Source organism: Melanostigma gelatinosum (assembly GCF_949748355.1).
Source record: "Melanostigma gelatinosum genome assembly, chromosome: 4".
Classification (NCBI taxonomy): Eukaryota; Metazoa; Chordata; class Actinopteri; order Perciformes; family Zoarcidae; genus Melanostigma; species Melanostigma gelatinosum.
This window is the reverse complement of record NC_136637.1, coordinates 2,499,993-2,527,739: the sequence shown is the minus strand read 5'-3', so window position 1 is coordinate 2,527,739 and position 27,747 is coordinate 2,499,993. Positions and strand designations below refer to the sequence as shown.

At 43.6% G+C, this 27,747-nt stretch overlaps 1 protein-coding gene across 1 annotated transcript in view; it reads right to left on the bottom strand.

Moving 5' to 3' along the window:
- The window catches only part of ect2 (epithelial cell transforming 2), a 54,961-nt gene that overhangs the window by 15,702 nt on the left and 11,512 nt on the right, over window positions 1–27,747 (bottom strand). The window contains exons 5-19 of the mRNA XM_079266778.1: window positions 26,718–26,807; window positions 23,594–23,701; window positions 22,140–22,213; window positions 19,383–19,513; window positions 18,965–19,077; window positions 18,402–18,464; window positions 17,347–17,569; window positions 15,305–15,429; window positions 9,136–9,255; window positions 8,968–9,036; window positions 7,717–7,827; window positions 5,867–5,963; window positions 5,557–5,638; window positions 2,590–2,668; window positions 854–973 (exon numbers count right to left, since the gene is read on the bottom strand). Of these exons, the coding sequence (XP_079122904.1) occupies window positions 854–973; window positions 2,590–2,668; window positions 5,557–5,638; window positions 5,867–5,963; window positions 7,717–7,827; window positions 8,968–9,036; window positions 9,136–9,255; window positions 15,305–15,429; window positions 17,347–17,569; window positions 18,402–18,464; window positions 18,965–19,077; window positions 19,383–19,513; window positions 22,140–22,213; window positions 23,594–23,701; window positions 26,718–26,807 (1,605 nt within the window). The remainder of the gene's footprint in view (window positions 1–853; window positions 974–2,589; window positions 2,669–5,556; window positions 5,639–5,866; window positions 5,964–7,716; window positions 7,828–8,967; window positions 9,037–9,135; window positions 9,256–15,304; window positions 15,430–17,346; window positions 17,570–18,401; window positions 18,465–18,964; window positions 19,078–19,382; window positions 19,514–22,139; window positions 22,214–23,593; window positions 23,702–26,717; window positions 26,808–27,747) is intronic.

Sequence of the window (27,747 nt, the reverse complement as noted above, 5' to 3'; positions counted from 1 at the left end):
TGCACATGAATCTCAGCGTGTGCACATGAATCTCAGCGTGTGCACATGAATCTCAGCGTGTGCACATGAATCTCAGCGTGTGCACATGAATCTCAGCGTGTGCACATGAATCTCAGCGTGTGCACATGAATCTCAGCGTGTGCACATGAATCTCAGCGTGTGTTTAAGAACATGCTGCGTCTCGCTTAACCAACAAGGTACACAGAAAAGCTATTTATGGTTACATCACTGGTTAAATGGGATCAGAGTTGAAAGTGGTGACAATAGAAAGCACTCTACTTATTGTAACTACATTTACTAAATGATTACATTTATAACTGCCCCTTTGAGTCTTTCATGTTGTTTTAATAAAAATGCACAATCTGCTGCTAAAATGACTTTCAATTATCTCTCTGCATCCAACAATCCAGGATGCAGCAGAATATTGGATATGAATGAATGGTGGGGAGGGTGTAAATGAACTACTCCTTTCAATTACATTTCTTAAAGATAGTGGAATAAACGTGACAGTACATGTAATTTACCATTTCAAAGAGGTGGATTTAGAGTTAAGTTACTCTGTTTATTAAAGTGAATTGTGGATAAGCGTGAAATAACTGATTCGTTTGAAATGAATGACCATTTTAAACATTGGTGTGACTTAGGCCTTTAAAAAGGAAAGAGTTAACATTTAGATTTTACGATGACAGTTAAGGCAGGTCAAGAGTTAACAGATTTGAAGAGTTCAAGATAGTCCAAGTCTAGTCCGGAGTCTTACCTCCAGCCCTGACTTGTGGTAAAACAGGTCAACTGGGTGTGAACCTTTTCTGAGTGAGATTGTCAAACATTTCTTGGTGTTTGTGTGTATTCTCACCTCAAGGCAGTCGTTGAAGAGGAAGAGTGTGACATGTTCCCCACGGTCACAAGGCTGCTCTCCCAGGGCGATCGTTTCTACCCGGTGAACCAGAGTGCGATGAGACGACAGCAAGTTGGCCTGCAGAGAAGACAAAGCTCAGACAGTAAACGGGATGTTTGAAGAATTACAGAGATGAGGTTATATAAGATAAACGAAAGAGAGACGTAGACTGTGACCATAGTGACATCTATGACTGAAATACACTCATCAACATGGGAAAAGGAAGCGTGAGCACTGGCTTAAGGGCAGGAGACCTGAGACAATTACCGCCAAAACATCTTCCGCCCACCCAGCCACACCAAAAGCTGCACTACAGCCCCAGGAAGAGAGGCAGGAGCTAAGCTAACCCAGCTCGGACCTAAGGCTACTCCACTACCCAGCCTGCTCCTCCCGGCTAATGTCAAGATGCAGGAAAATGAAATGACAAAACAACCGGATAGTATTTTTCCTGTGGCAGGAGACCTCAGATGTGTTTCATCGGAATTCCATCAGCAGGTCCACATGTCCGCCAGAGGAAACAATACACTGGACCATGTTTACACAAACACATCACATGTCTCTGCTTTTCTGGCCAATGTACTCCCAGCTGATTAAACAGGCCAAGCCTTTAGAAAAAGTGTTCCAGTGTCAACAGATGAAGCTACAGCAGCTTCACTGGACTGTTCTGAGTGCACAGACTGACACATCACCAAGGAGACCCATAGCAATCCTGAGGAATATACACCAGTGACATCATACGTCAGCAGATGTGTTGACGTGGTGATCACAAAGACAATACAATCATTCCCCAACCAGTAAGCCTGGATGATAGAGAGGTGAGTGCCCTTTACGGAGACAAAAAAGCTGCCTTTCAGCAGTCATGTAGCGTCTGGCCCGCCTCCAATGGACCGCCACCGTCAGTGCACACAACAGATGTGAGAAGAATCCTGAAGAGAGTGAATACGAGTAAAGCTGCTGGGCCTGATAACATGTAACCACCAGCTAACTGATGTCATCATTGACATCTTTACTGTCAGGAGAGGCACACACCCCCATCCCAATGAAGTGCTGTGAGAAACTGGTTCTTCAAAAACAAGGTCCCAGCCAGCCTGGACCCTCACCAGTGTGCACACAGAGCCAACAGATCCACAGAGGATAGCAGCAGACTACAAAGCAGCTGCTCTCCTCCGGCTGAGACTCCATCAAGATGTTGGTTCTCTCATTAGCAGAAAGGGACTATGTTGTTGCTTCATTGTGCAACCCGATACAATTAGGTACAATTGACAATAAATGAGCCTAGAAACCTTGTAAACTGAAGACAAAGAGGCACACATGGGAGGAGATGGGATAAAGGCTTTGGAAGGTAGACGGGAAGGTTTTGGAGAAAAGAGTCGGTTTTCACACGGGACCTAACCTATGGTCCTAAATTTAATTTAATATAAATCACTTCTACATATCATCATCATCATTATTCAATTATCAAATACCACAATATCCAAAACGGTAGAAATATTTCACTCTTCTCGAACGCTCACACATCCATATTGTATGAGAAACCAGTAATAATGTCTCCCAAATCAACAAGTGCATTGATGAATGGCTGACAACTGGCACAAAATATCATAGTGCCACTGTCTGAGCATGTCGAATATACTTGCACATCTTACTACGGTTTGACTGATTTGTACACAAACAGCAGCAATCCTCAAACTTACAGGACAGTCAACCACTTCATAAACCACATCAAAGATCTGCTTCTGGCCTTCAGTCCTCCTCTTGTCCTCATTGATGTGACTAGTGGGAGGAAAGGGAGAAGCAAAGGATGTTATTTTACATCTCATCTGGTACTGAAACTATGAACCAAGAAATCCATGAGTTGACAAACTGTGACTCAAAATTCACCAAGAACGTTTAATTAAACACAGTAGAAAAGGAAAATGATCATTAGATGCAGCTCTACTTCTAGTTATTAGTACTAGTCTCTACTAATCTACGAACATTCATTTACCAATGAAAAACACATGACACTCTTGTTAAAGGTTGAATAAATCCAACTCTGTCACAGCCTGTTGGTGGTTGGTTGCTCATGGTTTGGATAAGCATTTTGGGGTGTTAGAGGACCCCTCAATAATGAAAGAAAAATCAACCACATCTCAATGAAGAATGTGTATGAAATAAATGAAGCTTCAAAGACAATAGAGGCACTGATTCACGCAGCAGAGACAACATATTTAAAAGGTGAGGCGATTGTTTAAAGCATCATCTAGTGCAGTGATTCTTAACCATAGTGCGCCACCTAGAGGGCCGCAAAAAACTTTCAGTTTTGCACCTGTGGGCCGCGAGGGCCGCGGGACCGTATAGGTTATCAATTGAAGACACCAGAGATATTACTGTTATCCATGAGACGCTCAGTTACAATACAGCTTCCCACCACCTGGTGGCGGTAATGCGTCAGTCAGTTGTTTAACAAGCTGCAATAAGCAGAAGAAGACACTCAGCTAGCCGCTAGCCTGTAGCGAAAGTTATGGATAAGTTATTAAAAAGAAAAAATGAAGACGACAGTGGTGCCATACCCCCCAAAAGTCTAAATGTGTGCGCAAGTACAACCCTGACTTTCTTAAGTACGGCTTTGTGAACGGAGGCAACGAGGCAGAGCCGAGGGCTCAGTGTGTGGAATGTGGGCTAATGCTATCAAACGAAGCTCTGAAGCCTTCAAAAATAAAGCGACACCAAGCGACGAAACATCCAACGCTCGTGGGAAAGTCTGTTGGGCTTCTTGTTGTGTATGCAGGTTTACATACACATGATAATAAATGTCTTTGTGATCATCACATTGTATCATCTCATTTATTTAACAAGGGTTTTGCCTGTTCAACACCGGCATCCTCGATCCCCTCCCCTTCCGTTCCTACGGCTTGTTTGCGCAAATACGTCACAAAACATGTCCGTGTTTGGTATCCCAGCATGCCCAAAATCCTCATCTTTGCAAAGAAATCATCGATTTTCTTTCATTTCTTATGGTTTCTCCAAAAAGGAGCCCACACACACACACTGTCCAAAGTCGCCATAACCGCTGCAAGTCGTATCTTGCAGCATTTCGACGGAAAAAGACACATTACAGACCCGACAACGTGCTAGCGGATGTTACCATGGAGCTACTGCCTTCAGAAAACGCTAGTACTTATACTACAAACCTTATCCTCCTCTTCCATAAGCCGTCAACCAACGTTTGCGTAACTGAGCTATTCTCATGCTCGTTTGTGCGCTCGGTCGCAGCCATTAAGCACAGCAAGTCCGCTACTCACACACCATGTCTTCGACCATATATACATCGTTTTTGCAATTTGCAAAGGCTAATAATAAAAGGAAAATAATATAAAATCACAATATAAAGGGAGAAACACCTTTAGTGTGTCAGAACATCATTTGGTTACCATGTGTCCATTTGGGTCTCCAAATGTCCTTTTAGAGCTCCGCCTGGATCTCTTCATGAAGAAACTCTGTAGAATGGTCATACTTTGTCCAATCTTCTTCAAATTTGAGGCAGTTGTTCACTGATAGTGTAGTTACAGCCCTATACTGTCCTTTACCTGTACAGATACAGCCACCGGCAGTTATTTATACTGAAAGATACTTTATTTAATGCGGACAAAAATCTTACATTTTCACTGACTCCAAAGGCCCACTGCTCTGTTTCTGTATGACCTACAGGTGTTGTGACACTTTTGATGCATATAGTCAGAGTGGTTCAGAAGCTACAGCCATTTTAGTGAGATCAATTAGTTAAACTAATAGTGTTAATATTTGAATGGGCCCCGAGGTCAAAAAGGTTAAGAACCCCTGATCTAGTGACCACGCTCATCACAAGTTGAATGGGGTCAGGTTCTGTCTGATTGAGCTCAACATGCGACACTAAATGCATTAATCCAGTGAGTTTAAGGCTCGTCTTGTATCTGTAGCTGTGTGATGTTCATCAATGACTGACTGCTCAAACATACAGGGTTTGTCCTGGTTCTAAACGAGGAGGAGGTGCTACCATAGTGATCCTATAAACAGATGCATGTGCACCGTGCCTTCAACAGGCGTAAGGTGGCCTTCAGGCAAACATGGTCATAAACGCCAGCTGGTGATTAAAACCTATATTCAAACATGGAACGGCAGGTCCGCTCTCCATGTTTATGATCGATATTGAGTGATGGACGCAGCACCACCACATCGCCGCTGACATTACATAATTACAAAAATCCACCAACTGATGCGCTTGTTAGAAAATAGTGTGTTTGTTCCATGGAGAGAGTTTTGTCGGGAGCTGGGGGGGGCATGAAGTTCTATATGCAGGATATATTTGTATATAGAGTTCATGCAAAGTAGAGCAGCAGGTATCCCCTCAGGGAACCTTGCATTCATATTGGCATGTTTAAGTCATACAATCATTTACTGTAGTAAAATTAACTATTTTATTATAGAATATAATTGTACATTTTTGCACTGACATACCAGGCAGTTTGGTACGTCATTATAAATCTTCCATCAAAGTCACTTGTGTCTCGCTAAATCGGGTCTCAACAACAAAGTCAGTTATGACACGTTGAAGCCACATGACGCTCGAGTGGAGAGAGTTCACATGTTGGAAATGATCAAACATCATCACAACAGAAAAGGGTGAGGTCGCGCCTACTCACGTCATGACTTCTTTCAGAGACTCGATTGCTTTCTCCAGCGTTATCTTGTCTGGGTTGTCATCCGACGTATGCTTCTTTATGTCTGATGTAACGGTGGAAGAAAAGGAAAGTTTGGTAAAAAGTAGACGGACAGGATGAGATGAGAATCATGTGGAGAAAGGAGAAATTACAGACGGGTATCAACAGGAGACAATAGAGGAAGGAGACAGGTATGAAAGGGGAACGATAAGGAGCCAAAGACAATCAACCACGTAATTAGCATACTTTTTTTTCAACAGGTGTGTGTGTGTGTGTGTGAGTGGGGGGATACCGTTAAGGAGAAGGGCCACACTGGGCAGTCTCTGTACAGGTCTGATGAGCAGCTCCACCAGCGTCTGCCTGCCACACTCTGGCTTAGCCTGGTTGATCTGTAGAATGCAAGCATTAGTGTGTGACAGTGCGTGTGTGTGTTAGCGTGTCGCTAACACACACACGCAGATTTGGACACAAACGTTTGCACTGCATGCACCAACAAAATGAAGGTGGATTCGCTCAAGTCCATCTGTTCGACGGGCCTTTTTTGCGGATAGTAGACGGTATCTTTTTAAAAACAAAGTGTCACGACTTTGTGCACTTTTAAATCTGTGACAACACACAGATGAAAATAGGCCGTCTATGATTCATGATACATTACTGTGAATCTGCAGCAGGACAGCAACCTTCATTTTATACATTAAACATATTTGAACTGTAGTAGACATACTGCTTCAGTTTCTCCAGCACAAAAGTGTCCAACTGTCAAATACTCTGGTTGGAATCCACATATTTAGACTTGTGAACCCCTCTTAGTGTGGATCGAGTGGCAGCGTTGTAAATAGGAGGATTTATTGCTCTGTGTAATGATCTCTCCTTCCATCCCACCGCTCTGCTGTCACAGCCCAAGTCCTTTCTTTCCCAGAGGACGGTATTTTAATAAAGAAATGAAGAATTTACAACAGTGCTACCACCGTCGCTTTCACTGATTGAAATGTCAAATGTTGCTGGCGTAAGTCTCTACTTAAGGTGAATTCTGCTTATAACTTGACGGCAGGTCTGTGTGCTCTCAGCTGGACGGCATCTGTAGCCAAAGATATGGATGGATCATATGCTGAGAAACTTTATTTCTATGGTCACATGCAAACAAATGCATACATGACATTTGACCTCTGCATTGAATCCATCCTCACATTAGGGATGCTGTGAATCCCCCGGGAGCCACTTGGGGCTCAGTGAGACGCTTAAGGACACATGAACATGAGGACAGATCAAACACCTCGTGGTGTGAGGAGGACCAGAGGCTTCTCGAATACCCGATCCAGATTAAGGTAACCCGGTTACTCATTCACTTAACATTCAAGACATCTGTTACCCTGTGGTGCCTGTAAAGGCACTGAGCTTTCCAACAGCAGCACGACAAGAAGAACCACGATACTGGTTCATATAGAGCAGGGCTATTCAGTTAGACAAATTAAATAAAGGACAATTCAATAGGATTTCTAGACTATCTATTGAACTGGAGGTATAAAAATGTTTTCTCAAGCAAAGTAAAATGAGTACTACTTATTCAAAAATAAAATGCATAACTAAGATAAATGAGCATCTTAAAGTGAAGTGCTTAATCTTAGAAACATGAACACGTTTTGTTAACTGCTCATTGAACTAGAGGTATTATAAATAATACATTTAATCACTTCAGACTGATTTCGAGCTAACAAAAGTATAAAAAAGGTCAACTCAAGCATAACTTTCCATATTTACTTTTTCTAAAGTTAAACACTTCATTATAAGATGCACATTTTTCAAAAGCTCTGTTAAATGCAGCCCTTATTTTACTTTAAAGGAAAAAAGAACAGTTTATTATTATGGTATTTATTATTTATAATCCCTCCAGTGAAATGTGCAAAAACTGACAATAAATACTGTAAATTGCAATTGTCTTTTTAGATTTTTATTAAAAGATAATGGGATAAGATAATGTGTCAACTCGCCGTGTGTGAGAGGAGAAAGCACAATGCGTTATGCGTTAACGTTATGTATCAACACATCAATACTTTCTAATAATAATCTTTGTTTCTATGAAGCAGTGTCCTATACATTTGGTTTTCCTGTTTTGTATTTTTTCTGCAAGTACAAAGGACATACCTTGAGAAAAGCATGGAAGCGGGGCTTTTGTTTCTCACAACGAACAATTGTCTCCTTGCTCATTTCAAAGAAGTTGACGAAGGGTGGGTAGGCCTTCACCAGCTCTTTAGACTGGAGGGGGGGGGGAGAGAGAGAGAGAGAGAGAGAGAGCGAGAGCGAGAGCGAGAGAGAGAGAGAGAGAGCGAGAGCGAGAGCGAGAGCGAGAGCGAGAGCGAGAGCGAGAGAGAGAGAGGTCAGAATGATCCACATACAACAATGAGGTTCCACAGAGAGGAGAGACAGAAGCTGGTTTTTAATCTAGCCCCATGAAACAATGTCCAAGGGCACACCATAATGAATGGTCACTGAACTGCAATCATATAGGAGTCTTCTACCTCACTGGACAAAGCGCTTTATTATTATTATTATTATGGTTATTATTATTATTCAATAATAATACACACATTCATACACCAACGTTGTGATAAAGGATGACCTGCTCTACCTCCTGAGCCTTAAGACTTGTAGAAGACCCTCATCAGTAGTTACCCTCAAACATCCCTTAAAAGTGTTCATGGTAGGTCAATGTAGCGTGGTCTCCTCTGGTAGAGACGGTGATATAGTGCCTGATCCAGTTCTAAGCAACTGCCAAAATGGACTACTTTTAAAACCAGGAAATACTTTACTGTTTGACAGATGTTTTGACACCCATTCAATTTCAACAAAGCTGCGTACCTTCTGAATCGCATACTCAACAACTGCGTTATCTTAAGGCTTTCCTACAGATGGGTGTGCTGCAACATAACCGGCGCTTACTGGTCAAATTGACACGTAACGCATGGTTTTACGTCGTGCACACAGCTGCGGCACATAGTAGAGCCACACACACACACACACAGGTCATTGCTGTGGAAGTTCTTCAGCATCAGTGAGGAAGACATAAACCTGCAAGTCATACATAAGCAGTGGAGGAACAACACTAAAACAAAGGTTTTCATCGCAAGGTCTAGTAAAGAAAAATGTATTTATTTAATAGTCAATGTTTAATTATGAACCTACAATTGAAGTTCAATTTTCCATGAAAGAAAAGTTACAAATATGTCACTTATAGATCTCAGAAAGAATCAAAAATGGAATAGGTGTTTTAAACAATCCGGATCAGTCACGCAAATTGCAATCAGGTCATCTTTAGTACTTTGTTCAATAAACATGCAAATATGCAAGGTTAACTACATGTGTCTGTCATAGGAGGAGAGATTTGTCTGTACTCACATATTTGAGAATGATATCTCCTATACTCCGGTCCTCTGACCAGTCCGTCAGCAGCTCCTGAAGGTGACCCTGAAGAACAACGCAACCATCACACACAGAAAAGAACAAAGACCACACCACCAGTCCTTTGGTCAAACCAGCTTTGGATGGAAACAGCCGAGGACCTACCTTTATTCTAGTGTGAACATCGTAGATTTCTGGGATGCTGCCAAATATTGTCTTCATTTCTTCTTGAGCCAGGATGGCTCCACCCACCTGCTCCTCTTTCTCCAATGGAAGCTTGAAAAGCTTCAAAAAAAGAAAAAATAGAAACATTAAAATGTTCCACAAAATTGCATAAAACGCATTACATCAATGACCAACAACCAGTGTGTAGCAGTGGCGGGCCGTGCATTTTATACCTGGGCCTTCACTGCTGTCCTGCAGCTGAATTACCACCTTATAACCACATTGTGGCACCACAGCTATTATTCATTTTTAAGGCTGTAACTATGTACGTCTTCGTATTAAACCGTTCGGTACGAGTAGTTTGAATAATGCTCGAGCATTTAGAAAAAGTAAAAGCCTAAATTCAGGAAAATATAATGTTCTCAGCTGGTCTGGCTGTGGGATCCACAGTCATTCCTTAATGACAAGCCGTGACCCAAAGAGGTTATCATAGGATTTTACTTTCACAACTTGAACGTACTGCTCTGCAGTGTCTTTCCTTGGCTCAGCACCTTGTGTCATGGTGCAGCTCACTCAGTCAGAATGCTCATATTTGATTGGCTGAGCTGTGATGTGATTCACTACCCATCAGCCTCTGTTGGCTGTTAAGTTTCGTTTCACGATAGTCACGTGCTCGCCCACTGACCAATCACAGCACACTCTGCACCTAGCGGGAAAGCTACACATGGACACACTGAGCGGCATGTAATGCTGACGTCATTATAGGCCGGCATGCAGGCTCTGATAGTCAAAGAATACGCCCAACATGTCAAACTGAAGATCTGATTGGGTGAACACTATGACAATCAACAACATCGTCCCCGTTCACTTAAAGTGCACATGGATGCACTTGAGAGTCTGCAGGCCTCTGGCTCTGTTCTACCTAGAGACACAGAGGTGAGATCTGATTGGATAAAAGCTCTACTTAAAACAAGCTGCACTGGAAGCAGAGCAACTGAGGAAGACAGGAGCTGTGCAATGAGAACATAAGATAATGGGAAAATATTTTTATAAATTATAATATATGTAGTGTATTTAAGAAAAATTATTAAATTATAAAATAGATAAAGCTTTGTGATTCTGTTTGGGCAGCACAGAAGGCCTTGCAGGCCCTGACGGCCCACCACTGGTGTGTAGTAGGTAAGATCCCCAACGAACATATTAATGATGCTGTACAGTGTTTTTACAAGACATACTAGCCTTATGCGTTGAGTCCTTCAGTTGATAATAATAATAAATTTGAGTTGTATAACTCTTTAAAAAAGGTACTCAAATGCACTCTACATGATATAACAGTAAGGAACAGCACAAAAACAAACAACTAGCTTCACAGGTTAAAAGCAGATGTGAATAGGTGAGTTTTAAGTGCAGTTTTGAAAGTGGCGAGTGACAGAGAATGTCTGAGGTGCTGGGGGAGGGAGTTCCAGAGGGAGGGGGCAGCAATAGAGACGGCCCTGTCCCCCCAGGTCCGATGCTTGGACAGAGTATGGGGGTAAGGAGGTTGGCGTGGGCGGATCTGAGGTTGTGGGTGGGAGCGTGTCGATACAGGAGGTCCGAAAGGTATGAAGGGGCGAGGTTGTGAAGGGCTTTGTATGTGTTGTGGTGAATCTTGAACTGGATTCTTTGCTGTATGGGGAGCTCGTGGAGGTTTTAAAGGACTGGGGTGATGTGGTCCCTGGTGGAGTGGGAGAGCAGACGGGCAGCTGAGTTCTGGATGTATTGTAGTTTGTTGATGATTTTGGTGGATGAGCCGTACAGGATGCTGTTGCAGTCGAGAGGTGATGAAGGCGTGGGTGAGTGTTTCAGCGGCTGAGAAGGAGAGGAAGGGGCGTAGACGGGCGATGTTTTTGAGATGAAAGAAGGCATCAGGAATAGTGGTGCCATCGATACAGAGGGAGAAGTTGTGGTGGGATTTCGTGATTTGGGGCCAATGATGAGGATTTCAGATTTGAAGAAGTTGGCTTGCATCCAGGTCTTTATGTCTTTGAGGCAGTTGGTAATGGTGGAGTGGGTGGTGGGGGTGATGGATTTGGTGGCGATGTAGTGCTGGGTGTCGTCAGCATAGCAGTAGAAATGGAGACCATGATGTCTGATGATGGGAAGCAGGTAGAGGATGAAGAGGAGGGGACTACTGAACCTTGGGGGACACCTTGAGAGACTGTGTCAGACTTGAATTTATTGATACTAATGAGCTGTTCACGGTCTGAGAGGTATGATTTGAACCAGGAGAGGGCTGTGCCAGTAATGTGGAGGGAGACTCGAGACGGGAAACGAGGATGGAGTGGTTGCTGGTGTCAAGTGGCCAGTTGGTGTTGAAGAAAACCATCATAGAACTTGTGAATCCAACTGTTGTTACAATCTTAAGTTCCATGATTGCAGTAAACACGAGTGTTCCTCTTATGTCAAAATATCCAGAATAATTTGAGATGTAAAACCTCATATCACAAGTAAACAGTTCATATGCAACACATATTCTGGTACCAAACAACATTCTTGAGAAGAGATTAGGAGCAGACACGGGGGCACCAACCAAACAACATTCTTGAGAGGTGAGCACAGCAAAAGAGGTGTGAATTTTGACTGTAAGAGTGATCTGTGAAAAGCAGTACAGGGGAGTCGTTTCAATATACTGAACTGGTTGATGTTGGCTTGATCTTATTAAAACACTACCCGCTGGTTGCAAACTCCAGTTCGCCGTCTCTTCTCGTCATTTTGCCACAACATTGGTTGTAGATGGTTTACATTTTTGCTTTGTAGAATGACAGGAAGGAGTTACATTTCTCTGCTGTGGAAAGGTGGGAGAGATTGTCCATAGGTTTGAGGAGTTTGAGAGCAAGCCAGGGTGTGAACTGTGAGGCCGGTTTTGTTGGAGAGTCGCTCTAGTCTGCGTTTCCAGGAGTTCATGAGGCGGTGTTCAAGGGTGAACCAGGGAGCAGTGTGGGGGAAAAAGACAGTTCTGGTTTTGAGAGGGGCAAGCTGATCAAGGCAGGAGGATAGTGTGTTATTGTAGAGGTTGACCAGGTTTGCGGGGGAGGGGCTAAAGGAGGGGGGTGAGTGTGGAGAATTTGTCAGTGAGACAGGCTGACAAGGATGAGGGGCAGACGGACTTGATATTACAGAGAGCGATGGTGGTCTGGGATGGGGTTGTCGATCTCCATGATGATAGCTAGGTGGTTGGAGATGGTGAGGTCAGAGCCGGAGAGGTGGTGGATGGTGATTCCAGTGGAACAGACACCATAGAGACAGACGGGTAACAACACCATAGAGACAGACGGGTAACGACACCATAGAGACAGACGGGTAACGACACCATAGAGACAGACGGGTAAAGACACCATAGAGACAGACGGGTAACGACACCATAGAGACAGACGGGTAAAGACACCATAGAGACAGACGGGTAAAGACACCATAGAGACAGACCGGTAACGACACCATAGAGACAGACGGGTAAAGACACCATAGAGACAGACGGGTAAAGACACCATAGAGACAGACGGGTAAAGACACCATAGAGACAGACCGGTAACGACACCATAGAGACAGACCGGTAACGACACCATAGAGACAGACCGGTAACGACACCATAGAGACAGACGGGTAAAGACACCATAGAGACAGACGGGTAACGACACCATAGAGACAGACCGGTAACGACACCATAGAGACAGACGGGTAAAGACACCATAGAGACAGACGAGTAAAGACACCATAGAGACAGACGGGTAACGACACCATAGAGACAGACGGGTAACGACACCATAGAGACAGACGGGTAAAGACACCATAGAGACAGACGGGTAAAGACACCATAGAGACAGACCGGTAACGACACCATAGAGACAGACCGGTAACGACACCATAGAGACAGACCGGTAACGACACCATAGAGACAGACCGGTAACGACACCATAGAGACAGACGGGTAACGACACCATAGAGACAGACGGGTAACGACACCATAGAGACAGACGGGTAACGACACCATAGAGACAGACGGGTAACGACACCATAGAGACAGACGGGTAACGGCACCATAGAGACAGACGGGTAACGGCACCATAGAGACACACGGGTAACGACACCATAGAGACAGACGGGTAACGACACCATAGAGACAGACGGGTAACGACACCATAGAGACAGACCGGTAACGACACCATAGAGACAGACCGGTAACGACACCATAGAGACAGACCGGTAACGACACCATAGAGACAGACCGGTAACGACACCATAGAGACAGACCGGTAACGACACCATAGAGACAGACCGGTAACGACACCATAGAGACAGACCGGTAACGACACCATAGAGACAGACCGGTAACGACACCATAGAGACAGACCGGTAACGACACCATAGAGACAGACCGGTAACGACACCATAGAGACAGACCGGTAACGACACCATAGAGACAGACCGGTAACGACACCATAGAGACAGACCGGTAACGACACCATAGAGACAGACCGGTAACGACACCATAGAGACAGACCGGTAACGACACCATAGAGACAGACCGGTAACGACACCATAGAGACAGACCGGTAACGACACCATAGAGACAGACGGGTAACGACACCATCGAGACAGACCGGTAACGACACCATCGAGACAGACCGGTAACGACACCATCGAGACAGACCGGTAACGACACCATCGAGACAGACCGGTAACGACACCATAGAGACAGACCGGTAACGACACCATAGAGACAGACCGGTAACGACACCATAGAGACAGACCGGTAACGACACCATAGAGACAGACCGGTAACGACACCATAGAGACAGACCGGTAACGACACCATAGAGACAGACCGGTAACGACACCATAGAGACAGACCGGTAACGACACCATAGAGACAGACCGGTAACGACACCATAGAGACAGACCGGTAACGACACCATAGAGACAGACCGGTAACGACACCATAGAGACAGACGGGTAACGACACCATCGAGACAGACCGGTAACGACACCATAGAGACAGACCGGTAACGACACCATAGAGACAGACCGGTAACGACACCATAGAGACAGACCGGTAACGACACCATAGAGACAGACGGGTAAAGACACCATAGAGACAGACCGGTAACGACACCATAGAGACAGACCGGTAACGACACCATAGAGACAGACCGGTAACGACACCATAGAGACAGACCGGTAACGACACCATAGAGACAGACCGGTAACGACACCATAGAGACAGACCGGTAACGACACCATAGAGACAGACCGGTAACGACACCATAGAGACAGACCGGTAACGACACCATAGAGACAGACCGGTAACGACACCATAGAGACAGACCGGTAACGACACCATAGAGACAGACGGGTAACGACACCATCGAGACAGACGGGTAACGACACCATCGAGACAGACCGGTAACGACACCATAGAGACAGACCGGTTATTCATTGGATAGCTTTGGAGTTGGAATCTGTGAAACATGGAATGACAGACTGCCGTAGTGATGCATCTCTTTACAGCATTTGGTCTTCCGTATTTGCTGCAAAGTTCTTGTGGTAAAATAACTGATCAGAAGGACGCCATAATATCACAAATATAGAAGCACAGATAGAAACAGGATGAAATAAGCTGATTGATCATGTTAGGAGGATGTTGCATATTTTGCCTTCTGTTTTAACTGAAGTAATCAACAGCACTACGACTCATGACGAGCGTGCAGTGATTATTCAACTGTGTTCAATGGCACAGTAATGACAGAAGAGAAGCTTTTATTGCTATTTTTAGTTCAAAGCTTTTTGTGAGGACAGAGAACAGTTAAACCCAGGAGTATACAACAGAGAAGACAGATTACAAGAGAGGGAGATGGCAAAACTTGAGGCAGAAGGAGAAAGAGTGACTGAAAAGGATGTCAAAATGGAGGAAGTTGAAGAAAGAAAGCAGAAAGAGGAAAAGACTTTGAACGGGAGGGAGATGGTCAGGCAGGTAATTTTCTCCCTCACCGGTCAGCTGGGACCAACTGATAAAACAGTGCAAACAAACACACACCTTAAATGACTGTAGCTTAGCCTCAAACTGTTGTCAGGGCAACCAGCTGGCCAACCTGCGAGGGAGTGTTAATTGTCCACATAGACACACAGACAGTACCTGTATGATGGTGCTCAAAATGTCCACATAGTTGCTCTCAGTCTGGTAGAGCTCCTTGGAGACCTGCCACCTGGCTGACTGCTTGGACAGAATCGGAGTCGAGCTCTTGGATGGCTTTGAACTCTCTGGAGGAGCAAGACGGGCAGGGAGGAGAGACGGTTGTTAATAGAGCACTGAAGCAAGCACAGACACCGCCACGTGTCAGTCCACTGATCCAATGAAATTAGGGCTGAATCAAAGTAGAACATTTGACTGAATATTCTCGACCTGGGGAGTCAAGATGACAGCATCGCTGCTGTTCTGGATCGCTGACTCCAAGACATGGTCGGTGATTGAGGGGATGTCTGTTGACTTATATACGATAGATAGTACAGCCATGCAGTAGGGTTAGGGATCAACAGCATGGAATCTAATAAGGATAAACTCTGATCATCTAAAAGTAACTACAGTTGTATGGAATTAAGAAATTGATGAATTGTATATATTGATGATCAGCTCCTTCATGAAGTCACGAACAAACTACAAACAGTAAGCAGATACCAGCAGCTGGTACAGATATATAAACTAAATAAGCTACGTCTGTTACAGTCTGATGACAATTAAGGTTTGTCATCTCAACCAGTATAAGCAATAATAATGAATTTTCCAACGTGGAACTGAACCCGTTTGTCATGCTTTGTTTTATACCTGTGCTACGCCACCTGTTCGATGAGAGAGAAAAAAGTCTGCAAGCTCCTCAGAAGGTGCTGTATTCTCAGAACAGTCTGAGTACAACACTTGTTGTGTCAGCTCAGGGGTCCATGTTCAGGTTTGTACTCCATAACAAGCAGATGGCAACTGAAAAGCTATTCTGTTCCAGCTCCATTGGTAAAACTGGCTTATTTATCGTTACCACAGAGTTCTCTCATCCTTACAACTACTTTATATCGGCCTTGAGTTGGCCCGTTACTGTGGTACTCTTGAAGCAGAACCTGACCTGTAGAAGTTCCTGGCTGCTGCTCCTCTGGTTGCTGAAGAGTACTTGCACCCAGGTAGGACCTCCTCCTGTCTTCCCTGTCTGTCCTCCTTTCCCTGGTTCTCCTTCTTCTCATCCTATCCCTGGTCACAGTACTGTCTCCTTTGCTCTCTGAACACTTCCCTACTCTGTCTTCTGAAATTAAGAGGGAATTGTCTGGTTATTGTAATCTTAAAGAACAATCACCCATGGTAACAGAAGAGAATATCGTCTCAGTTAGTGTTTTTCCTGAGAACACAAACAACCAAAAAAGTTACACGTGACATTATACAGCATATATACTGACAATTGAATGGCAAGTCTCTCAATGTGTTGATCCTTACGAGGCTTTTCATCTGGGTTAGAATGTTGTCCAGGGACCAGTTCAGAGTCTGCATTTTTCCTTTTCAAATATTTCTCCATCGCTGTTCGGCTAGTCACTGCAGCCTCTCTTTAATTCTACTGTCTTATATTAACAAGGTCAATATTCCGCTACCTACTGCCACCCACTGGCATGGAAGAGTATTTATTACTTAGCCAGCCACTATATTGGAGCTCAGACGCTCAATAATTGCAACGTATTTGCAGCAACTAAATAGTAATTTTCTTGGACCGATTAAGTAAAATTAGACATTTTCCCACGGCACACCTGGCGATCTCTCACGGCACACTGGTTGAAAATCACTGGTCTAAGTTACTGCATTTTCCATATACACATATGTGGCTCAGTAGTAGAGCAGTGTTGTCCTTCAATCAGCGGATCGGCGGTTCGATCCCTGGTTCCGCTAGTCGCATGTCGATGTGTCCTTGGGCAAGACACTAAACCTGTCGCTGTGCCTACGGCGTGTGAATGTCTTATAAATGTTAGTTAGTCCTGATTCATGAATGGGTGAATGACAACAAGTAGTGTGAAAGCGCTTTGAGTGGTGGGAAAGACTAGAAAGGACTTTACAAGTACAGTCCATTTACCAATTAACTGTCAACCAGAAGGAAGAAGGTTGTAGAGTTGGATCGAGCAGTTGTTTTCCAGTCCATCATTATTTCTTACCTGCCAAGGCCTTGCATGCCTCAGTATTAGAGATGTCCAGCAGAGACCCGATGGACAGGGAGTGCTCTGCTGACGGCCTTTTGCGTGGCGGAGGGAAGGGGGAGATCTCCGTCTCGTTGGTGAACTGAGCCAGCGTGTCCCTGAGGCGCCGACGCTTGCGATTACTGTTGGGGGTGGTGAGGGACAGGAGGGACACTGCCTTCTTCATGGCGGGGCTGCCGTTCTGAAGTACAGTGGGACAGAGATATTAAATATATAAGGGCAAGACCAATACAGGTTAAGTGAACAAAATGCAAACAAGCTGCATGTCTTGTAAATTATGATGGGGGAAGATGAACACCTTGAAGCAAAAACTTTTGGCAACTAATACAATTATCTGTTGAACAGTGAGGTAGCCACACAGACAAATGACACGTTTTCTCTTTTATGTGTAACTTCTGATTCCTGATTGTGTAATGCTGTTGCTTTGGCTAAAATGGATCTTGACCTCAAATGGTGAATTCTTACTTCAAGGGTGGGGTAACTCGTATTGGGTCTCTTTCTTCAGCTGGATAGTGCAATCTTAGAAGTCTTGGCGTTATGTTTGACCAGTCTATAGACTTTGATCTACACATCAAGTCATTGACCCATACATGTCTCTTGCATCTTCAAATCGTTGCTAAACCCAGAGGCTAGAGATGGTTCACTCTTTACATCATCCTAGGTTGACTACTGGAATTGCCTTTGCACTTGTTGTCTCTGAACTGGCTACAAATGGTCCAGAACATCTGCTGCAAGGCTGTTGACCAGGTCCGGTAGGAAGATGCACGTCACACCCATCTTGTTTTCTTTACACTGGCTTTCCATCCAGTTCAGGTTGTAGTTTTCACACATGGAGCTCTTAAAATTTGATGGTCTAATTTCTAAAATAACTGATTCTAGTAAAGCCCTTTGTGACCGTGTTCTGTGGATGGTGCTATACTACATTCAAATGTCTTGCTTGTGTGAAGTATCCTTTAGGTGAGTGTCCTTGAATTACTACACACTCACATGTACATGAACCATAATACACTTACCTTCTCGTAGAAGTACATGGACTCTCCGGCCCGAGCGTCCATCTGAATGCTGCCCCAGAACCACTACCACAGAAGAGAGAGAACTGTTTTTACCATCTCCGGGGTTAGGATAGAGGTATATAAAAAAGATTTCTGAAACTATAATGACAGACTTTCCTTTGAAAACCAATAAAAGTGACGGAGTAAAGAAAAGGCCATATTGATTGCAGGGTTATAACTATGCCTAAACTACCTTTGCTCAAATTGTTCATCCACTGGAATGGGGAAATCTATTATTGATCCCTCTCTCTGACAGCACAGACAGAGAGAGGGGAGTAGAGACTGGATCCATTGAGGTTTCCTCTAAAAAGGAATCCTGTGCAATTGATCATTTGGCATTCTGTGCAGGAGGAGGAAAAACTGAGAGAATTCATTATTTTCCTCTTGTCCCCCCCTTGTGTCAATTCCTGTAGCAAAACAGTTATCCTGTTATGACAAGATGGTGCTTGACCAGTACCGCAGGTGTCAAGCGCTCTTTTCTTTGGTAGTACTGAAATAAACTCAAAAAAATAAACCCTACCTACCTCTTGTTTGACCACATAGAGTTTCATGGGAGAAAATGGCAGCTCCTTCACTGAGTTTTCCTCCACCACCATGTGTGTACACCGCTCATCTCCAACCTGAAGAGAACTGCCACCTTACACACAGAAAACCAGGGGGATGATGATGAAAACATATGTATGGATTTCTCAAACAGCAGTTATCCAATTATAGCGTAACGATTGTAACTGGGGGCAGCAGGACTAACACTTTGGATTTCCCAACATGATGAGTCTGCATTGGGCTCTAGTAAGAACACAGTCAGTATCCAAAGAGTTTTCAAAAAGCCCAAATACAAGTGAACAAGTGTACAAAAACAATCCAAGCACGGTAAATTGCGTGACAAGAAGAAAAGCTGCTGCATGGCTGCCATGACAGATCCCAGAGTGCTGCAGCACTCACCGTGTTTCAGAGTCCTCTCCTCCATGTTGGTCTTCTCGTCATCTGAAAACCCCAAAAAACTGAGGATGCAGTCCTGGAACGGAGGCACTTTGAACTCCGTTCGAAACTCCTCTTCTCCTGCGTAAAAGTGCCTGAACACATGAAGGTGGGAGGAACAAGGTTACCATCACATCATTCCTGTAACTGGGTTCGGGTTCACCTTAAACATATTTTTTGATTGAAGAAAATATTTGCCCTGTTTTTATAAATTGGACAAACTTCATGGACAGACAGTTAGAAAGTGTGGCCAGACCTGGTGCCAGCGGTCTGATCCTGGACCGTCCCGACTACCCGCCGGATCAGCAAACCTCCGTTGCTGCTCGCAATGCTAATTTGACGATCATTAATTGTTATCTGACAAGATAAGTGTCTTGCATGCATATTTGTCTGTGAGGAGATGCTGCCACTCCTCAAGAACCCTCATGCTACCGGCTCCCTGCAGGGAAGGGGGTTAGCCCCGGAGTTAGCGGCCCAAGCTCACTTAAGGTGGACTGACTGGCCACTCCTCTGAGTTTTACTCAGCCTTTTAATTTGAATTTCTTTTAAACGTTTAACAATAATCAGTCATGATTATTGTTGATTGTTAACATTCCTAGCTGCCACTGCTGTGAGGTTTCCGCTGGCTGAATTTGAGTTTCTACAGCTGCTAACTGAAGGTCCGTCACCGGAGCATCCTCTCTCTTCCTGGAGATATTGATGTTTTTTCCCATAAAAGCTTTTGTCAGACTTCTGCCATAAAATGTCGTTATTTCAGAAAAACAGGGCAGATATGCATTACGCCTCCGTATAGATCACGAGTTTATTGTAAATGCCATTTTTCAATTTCAATTCCATTCATTACGTCACAGAAAACTGACTTTGTAGTAACTATCCTAAAGGAGTAAAAAGAGAAAGATAAAAAAATGAAAAAAAGTGTTGTACTGTATAAATAAACTAATAATAGTCTGTGATTCAATCAAAAGTTGTTTCTAAACATGTATTAACTGCAACAATAATACAATGACCTAATTAGCTAAATACATCCTGTGTCTTGGTCAGAACTTCACATAACCTGAACCTTTAAGAATCATGTGGGGCTTAGGTACTAGCTTTGCCTTGTCTTTCCACAAGTGCTTCAAAGCAGATCACTTTTTATATTTCCTCTGAGTTTGGTACGCAGCTGTGGACAGATAATGTTTAGTGCAGAAGTTTCTGTTTTCTTGAACATGAGATGCACATTTAAATGACAACAGTGAATCTAGAGCAGGGGTGCCCACACTTTTTCGGCTTGCGAGCTACTTTTAAAATGACCAAGTCAAAATGATCTACCTACATTAAAAATGCTGAATATCTATTTATATATATATATACATATATTCTGTATATTTTTGGTCGTTCCCTTACTCTGATGACTTGCACTGAATGGGATTGGCCAGAGTTGCATAGTCCGGACAGTAGCTGCTGGTATCCGCCTCAAGCAGACTTCAAATGATCATCAGTCATGGTGGAACGGTGTATGGACTTAATGTTCTTCATGTATGAAAAGGCTGACTCAGATAACTGAGTAGAGCCGAATAATTCAGTCAAAAAGGTATCACATTTCCTCATGTTTGGGTACTTTTCCTCTGTGAGAAAACTGTCCATGAGCCCTGGACTTCAGCTGCAGTGTCAAAATCTCATCCTCCACTCCAGACGAGTTCAGGTGAAACAATGTTGCAATTTTTGATGCGAGTGAATCAACCTCAATATCTTCCCGAAATGTGCAGCACATAAGTGTAGCAACTGGCTCGAGTAAAGCAAAGTCTGGAAAGCGTTTGTCAAACCCTGACAGACACTTGTCAGTCTGCTCTGTGTAGCGCGCACTGTCAAGTTACGCACACGCCTTCCGTTGCGTCTCCAGTTCTGACGCAAGGTTTTGGACGTTTCCCAAATCATAGCGCTGCAGATGTAGCTTCTTTAGTGGAAATAAATTGGAAGGCTGACTAATTAGCTCGCCGGAGTTTTGCAGTAGCTCGCGCGGTTGACCGCGCATACGTGGTGACCCGTGTGTTCGAAAATCAAGTGGCAAATGCCATGAGGACGTCTAACTTTTTTTGAATGGCATGCGATCTACTCGCACTACCTCCGCGATCGACCGGTCGATCGCGATCGACGTATTGGGCACCCCTGATCTAGAGCATGCCGGGGGGTGGCTGACAATTTCATTTGTCCACCGAGTGGTTTCTCTTTGAATCGGTTGTCTTTGCTGGAAAAATAAATGAGTCAAATGGTAGTTGCTGTACTTGTTCAGCACTGCAGCTACCCTTAAAAGTACCCAAAACATAGCCAGATATCAAGTCCAACACTGCCAGTATGATTACAGAGAGGCGGAATATACTCTTTGTACATTGATATTACAGAGCGGAGTTTCTTCCCTCACAAATAATCCCTGAGAACAAATGCCGGCTGGCAGAGAGGACACAAAGCACACACCAGTTTGACTTCAGCCTGCCATCAACAGCAGATATGACCAGCCACCACTTATCATTTTGACCAGTGAAAGATATAGTCAGTGGCAAAAATGAGAAGCTGCTACCTGAACCATGTATTTCATTGCCTTCCCCACATAAGTGAGGCAAAATAACGTTTCACTCTCACACAGAGAGTTTTCATTCTCACACGCAGGGAAAGCTCGACTGTCATGAAGGAGAGCAGCTTTGAATGATACATGAGCGTGCTTCTTTCCTTCCTTCTACTTACACTTCATCTCTTCTCTCCCAGGCCTTATGAATCCATGATGGAGTCAGAATGGGCGTCCCCATGCACACTGCCAGCTGAGAGATGGGACACAGGAAGACATAGTAAAGAGGAGGAAAAGAAACCACAAATGAGTAAGTAAATAAAACTCCACTGTCAGTACAACAACCCCCATAGTCTGTTTACTCCTGATCAGAATCACAATACACATTTGACAGGAACAAACACTTCTCACTGTACAAAAACAAGGATGAGTGGCTGAAGCCTCCTTGTATTTCTTTAAAGCGATGCACTTTGTGTAAAGCAGCCTTGACTGCCTGTCACACATTGGCCTGGCATTTTCTCTTGTTGAGCGTCAACAAAATACATCTTCAATACGTTGAAAGAGTAAAGGTAATAACTGAGAGGAGGGAGAGGAAGAAAAAAGATCATTGCAATCCATCTATCTCAGTGCATCTGTACAGAGGAGGCCATGTAGGGACTCAGGGGAGCCGTACCGCTCACTCCCCTGCACATCCCTTCTCGCTTCTTATTTAAATACACTCGACACTTTTACATTACATCTCACTTGTTTATAGTCCTGTTATCGGTTCTTTGTGCACTTTATTTTATATTTCACTTTATTTTATATTTTTCTGTAAATGTAATACGTTTCTACTTTTTGCACTGTGTTGATTGTTGTTGATTGGTAAATGTTATGCACCTCCCGTCATGTCAAATTCCTTGTATGTTCAACATACCGTGGTAATAAACGGTTCCGATTCTGATGTATTGAAGTCAGTTTAAAAACAAAGGATTCAACTGGGAAGTAAAGTGGCAATAGATTAGATTGTGTAGCTTGAACTTATCATGATGAAGAGATTGTTGATTGCACAGTGATGGAGATAGAATAATGACACCATCTGCATTTAGATTGGTTCCCTCTGAGATACGCTTTCACTGTGCAGTTGTGTTTAGTAGGAACTCCCGGGAAGATGAAACTGCATTTATGGCACAAAAGAAGCACCTCAACTATTGCACAACCGAGGAGGATAGCACTTTTGTTTTCCCCGGTAGCTATCGGTAGCTATCCTCAGATAGCGGAACTGGTGCATGGTGGAACAACCAGAGTAATTACTATTACATTATTACTGTGTTCTTCATAAAGTGTGGCAAAAGATAAAGAGCCTCGCTGATGGATGAGGCACAACATGTGATTAAATCAAAGTAAAACATTTGAGAAGGGAGAAGGTTACAGGTCACTTTGTCTTCTTATTTTCTGAATTTGGCTAAACATTCTTGGAATTTTAACAATTCAAAATGACGTAAATGATGGTATTTATTAAAAGCTGGTTTGTATATTGCCAAGTTTAAACATATATATACATTTTTAACAATATTGCTTAGCCCAACTGAACAGTGGTGTTAATGTCAGATACACAGAGTAAAGAAGATTGAGAAAGTCAGCCTGTACAAACCCTGTACTTCTCTCCATGAGTGGAGTAAGCGATGAGATGAGTAACCTTGGTGCTGAAGTCTTTCCGGATGGTTCCACCCATGTGATGAACCAGATTCACCAACTTCTTCTACATGGAAACAAAACAGCAAGCGCAAGTTCAGCACAAAGAGGCAATTCAATGCCAGGGTTGCTCTGCCAATTACTTTTCCTCTACTGCTGTTGATCTTTGTCCCACATAGTTGATTAGTCACTCTGTATACCTGAAACGTTTGATTTCTATTTGAAGAGCAATTGGGTGGAAATGTGTAACAGTAGCATTGTACCCCAATAAGCAGGGACAACATGCCTTACAATGAAGCTAAATTGTGACAAATGACAGAAACGTTATGACTCTAGTCTTGTCCATCTGAAACTTGATTTCAGGTACATACTTCAACAGATCTTTGGGAGTAAAAGAAATCAATAACATATTGGCCTTACATCTTTTTTCTTTTTACATAAACGCACAACTTAAACAAGGTATCTTCGTATGGATGACCCATTGTTTTTTGGGGGAGGGGTCAACAACATACTAATGTGTCAATGCTCCCTGATAACGTAAAACTAATGCAGTCTAGGAATACAACAATCCTGAAGTTAATTCAACCTTCATGAAGATTTTAACAATCTGGTATATTTGAATGTTTTCATCAAGTGTTCAACTCTATGGACATTGTGATGGCTGTATGTTGCAGTGCTGTTGAACTGTATACCAATAGGATAAAGAGAGGCATCTCAACAACATAGCATTGAGTAATGCTTGCACCCATCTATTGAAGGAGTGAGACTTCTCTAAGCAGCAGTGTGACATGTGAAGGTGGAGAGATGTGAATGTGTAGTCGATCTTAATTATTTGCTCCTCCAGTCCTGGTTGGATATTAAGATGCACGAACACATGGTACAATAATTCACAACTGTTTTTTTTAAGGCTTCCTCTTACATCAACCCCCTCCTGAATTGACAGTTTAAATATTTTCTGTGTTAATTAGAACAATAAATATTAAGTTCCATGTTCTATCATCACTGTGGCGTTGATAGTCTACCAATGTTCCCTCTAAGCTGCGCGCTTGAGCAATCGCGCACTGCTCACACATTCTCAGCGCACAAGAAAATCTATGCAGCGCATAAAATAAAATTCAACATAAACGTATTAATTAATATCTAATATTAGTCCTAATATTATCTAATCAATTAAACCAATAATAATAATAATAATAATTTTGTTTTCTGTACTATTTTGCAACGTAACTCAGTGAGTGACAGGTGTCCAGCCAATGATACGATTCGGTTCACTTACGCTACGCAGCCAATCATAGCATTGACACTATTGCCCTGCCCATTCGCGCCGTGCAGGTTAGCTAGCTAACAACAGTGCGGCGGAGTTACGAGACGCAAATGCTAACTCCTTATCATGGCGAAACGAACGGGCAGCGACATAAAGTCAAAGCAAGAAGCAGACGAAGCCATCAACCTGGACAAAGTGTACAACCATTGGAGAAGTGAGAAGGACAGACGTGAAAAATAAGGTAAAATTTAAGTCAGATTTGTGCATATTCTAGTGACATTTATTAAGATTTTTTACTTATGGATATTAATCATTAAATTATGTTACTACTAGATAATTTATGGGTAGTAGAAATGATAATAAAAAACTGAGTAATTACATATTTTACAGACAGAGTTACAGGAATTTACACTGTATCACAAGCTACAGCACACGTCATTGTGCAAAATGTGAATGTTTTAATGTGAACAAAATGTTATGTCTGAAAGGTGTATATGTATCATTTCTTCCAGAACAGGACCCTCACACAGGCCACAACAGGACCTCACACAGGCCAAAGCAAGACTCTTCCCATGGCCAAGCAGGACTCTCACATAAAACATACTACACATCTCATGAACAACAAGATTTTTGTCTTTTTCCTTTAAAGTTTGTCAAATCACTTATATTAAAAGTAAACTAGTGAAAATTGCTGCTGTAATTTGATTCTTTTAATAAGCCATGTAACCTGCTATGATCCAAGGTTTTGAACAGGTGTGATACTGGTGTGTGGCCACAGCGTGCACATCTGATGTTGCTCACAGTGGTCCTCAGTGTGCTCAGGGAGCTTGTGTGTATGCCCAGACACATGAAAAATTAGAGGGAACATTGTAGTCTACCCTCCCTCAGCTGTGTCTCACTGCTTGACTCGTGTATGGATGTGCTGGTGACCAGCCAGAGAGCTCCTCTTCTAAAACTCTCACCAAATCTCTGTTTGTGGAGTTTACTTTCACTCCAGTTCCTGTCTGTGCCTTCAGTACTACAGCAGTATTTTACTAATCAGCATTTCCTGCTACCGTGGATTCTTATTACCATCACCAAATTTGCTGATCTTTTGGTAACAAAAATACAACAGAATATGATTTGGTCAACTGACCAGTTTTAAAAGTTGGAGAAATAGTACATTGGACTGTATGAAAATCTCATGTAACAATTATCCTGGCTGAAATGATTGTGATTCACAATATTATCCAGATAAATTGTCAAAATATGCTTGAAACATTTTTGTAAATAAAACACTGGAATCAATGTATAACTTTTCAAGTCACTCGTGAAGATATTTACTGACATCCGGATGATGGAATTTCACCACTATCAATTTATTGTGTTTTTTTTTTTTTAAATCGCAATCCATGATATAACCCCATATCGTCCCATTTCTAATACGGGCAGAAACAGCCAGCGTGAGATCATGGAGGATCCTGCTGGATTTACTGCAAACCAGCACACGTTCAGCCCGTCATCAAGGCAAACAACTTGTCCCTGCTGTGCTGTGGAAAAACACACACGCTCGACTCTAAGAGGCTGTTCACAGCATGACTCAGCACGACCTCCACTCCACCACAGAAAAGCCCTATTAGTAAGTGTTCCACTACAACATGCATACTAAGTGAAAGGTCATGGGAATGCATCTGGAATGATGCTCCCCAAAAGACTAGTCTGTTGCTTCGAAAATATGGGCTCTTTCTACACAGAAGGATCAAGAACAAAGAAAGCGCCGAAATGATCATCCCTCCATATGAAAAGTTGAACTTGCATAATGTTAAGTTAATGTACTCACCATTTCCTCTTTGTTCCTGAAGCCGGTGAAACACAGCGACAGGTTCAACATTGTGGTGCAGTAGAGAGGACGACATGAAAACTGTAGAGGCTGCGAGGATGGAAAAGAAAGTGACGCACAGCACAACACAGCGATACCGTAAATGTCATTTCATCTTTGAACAATATGAGGACAACAAAGACTAAAGCACCATCTTAAGTCGCAAGTTTGGGAGCATTTTGTCTTCCCTGTAACTTATAATGACGGGATGAGGGAGGTGGACAACACCGGTACGTATGTAGGCGTTGTTTAAAGAGAAAGACACACGACAACGGCACTACATCGGGCATGTCCACACATATGAAGAGCCACCATCCCGGTCTGTCAGCGACGGGGGACACTCCGGTGTAGAAAACAAAGGATTTCAAAAGCTCAGAATTCTCCTCACGCACCCACTTCAGTATGAAGATCGGTCCTCTATGAAAAGGAAAGGACTGACCGTTCACGTCATCATGGAGGAGTGGAGATTCACAGACGGGGGCGCTGCAGACACGCCCCCGTCTGTGTGAGAGTCACACAGACAGGTGCTGCAGACACGCCCCCGTCTGTGTGAGAGTCACACAGACAGGTGCTGCAGACACGCCCCCGTCTGTGTGAGAGTCACACAGACAGGTGCTGCAGACACACCCCCTGTGTGAGAGTCACACAGACAGGTGCTGCAGACACGCCCCCTGTGTGAGAGTCACACAGACAGGTGCTGCAGACACGCCCCCTGTGTGAGAGTCACACAGACAGGTGCTGCAGACACGCCCCCTGTGTGAGAGTCACACAGACAGGTGCTGCAGACACGCCCCCTGTGTGAGAGTCACACAGACAGGTGCTGCAGACACGCCCCCTGTGTGAGAGTCACACAGACAGGTGCTGCAGACACGCCCCCTGTGTGAGAGTCACACAGACAGGTGCTGCAGACACGCCCCCTGTGTGAGAGTCACACAGACAGGTGCTGCAGACACGCCCCCTGTGTGAGAGTCACACAGACAGGTGCTGCAGA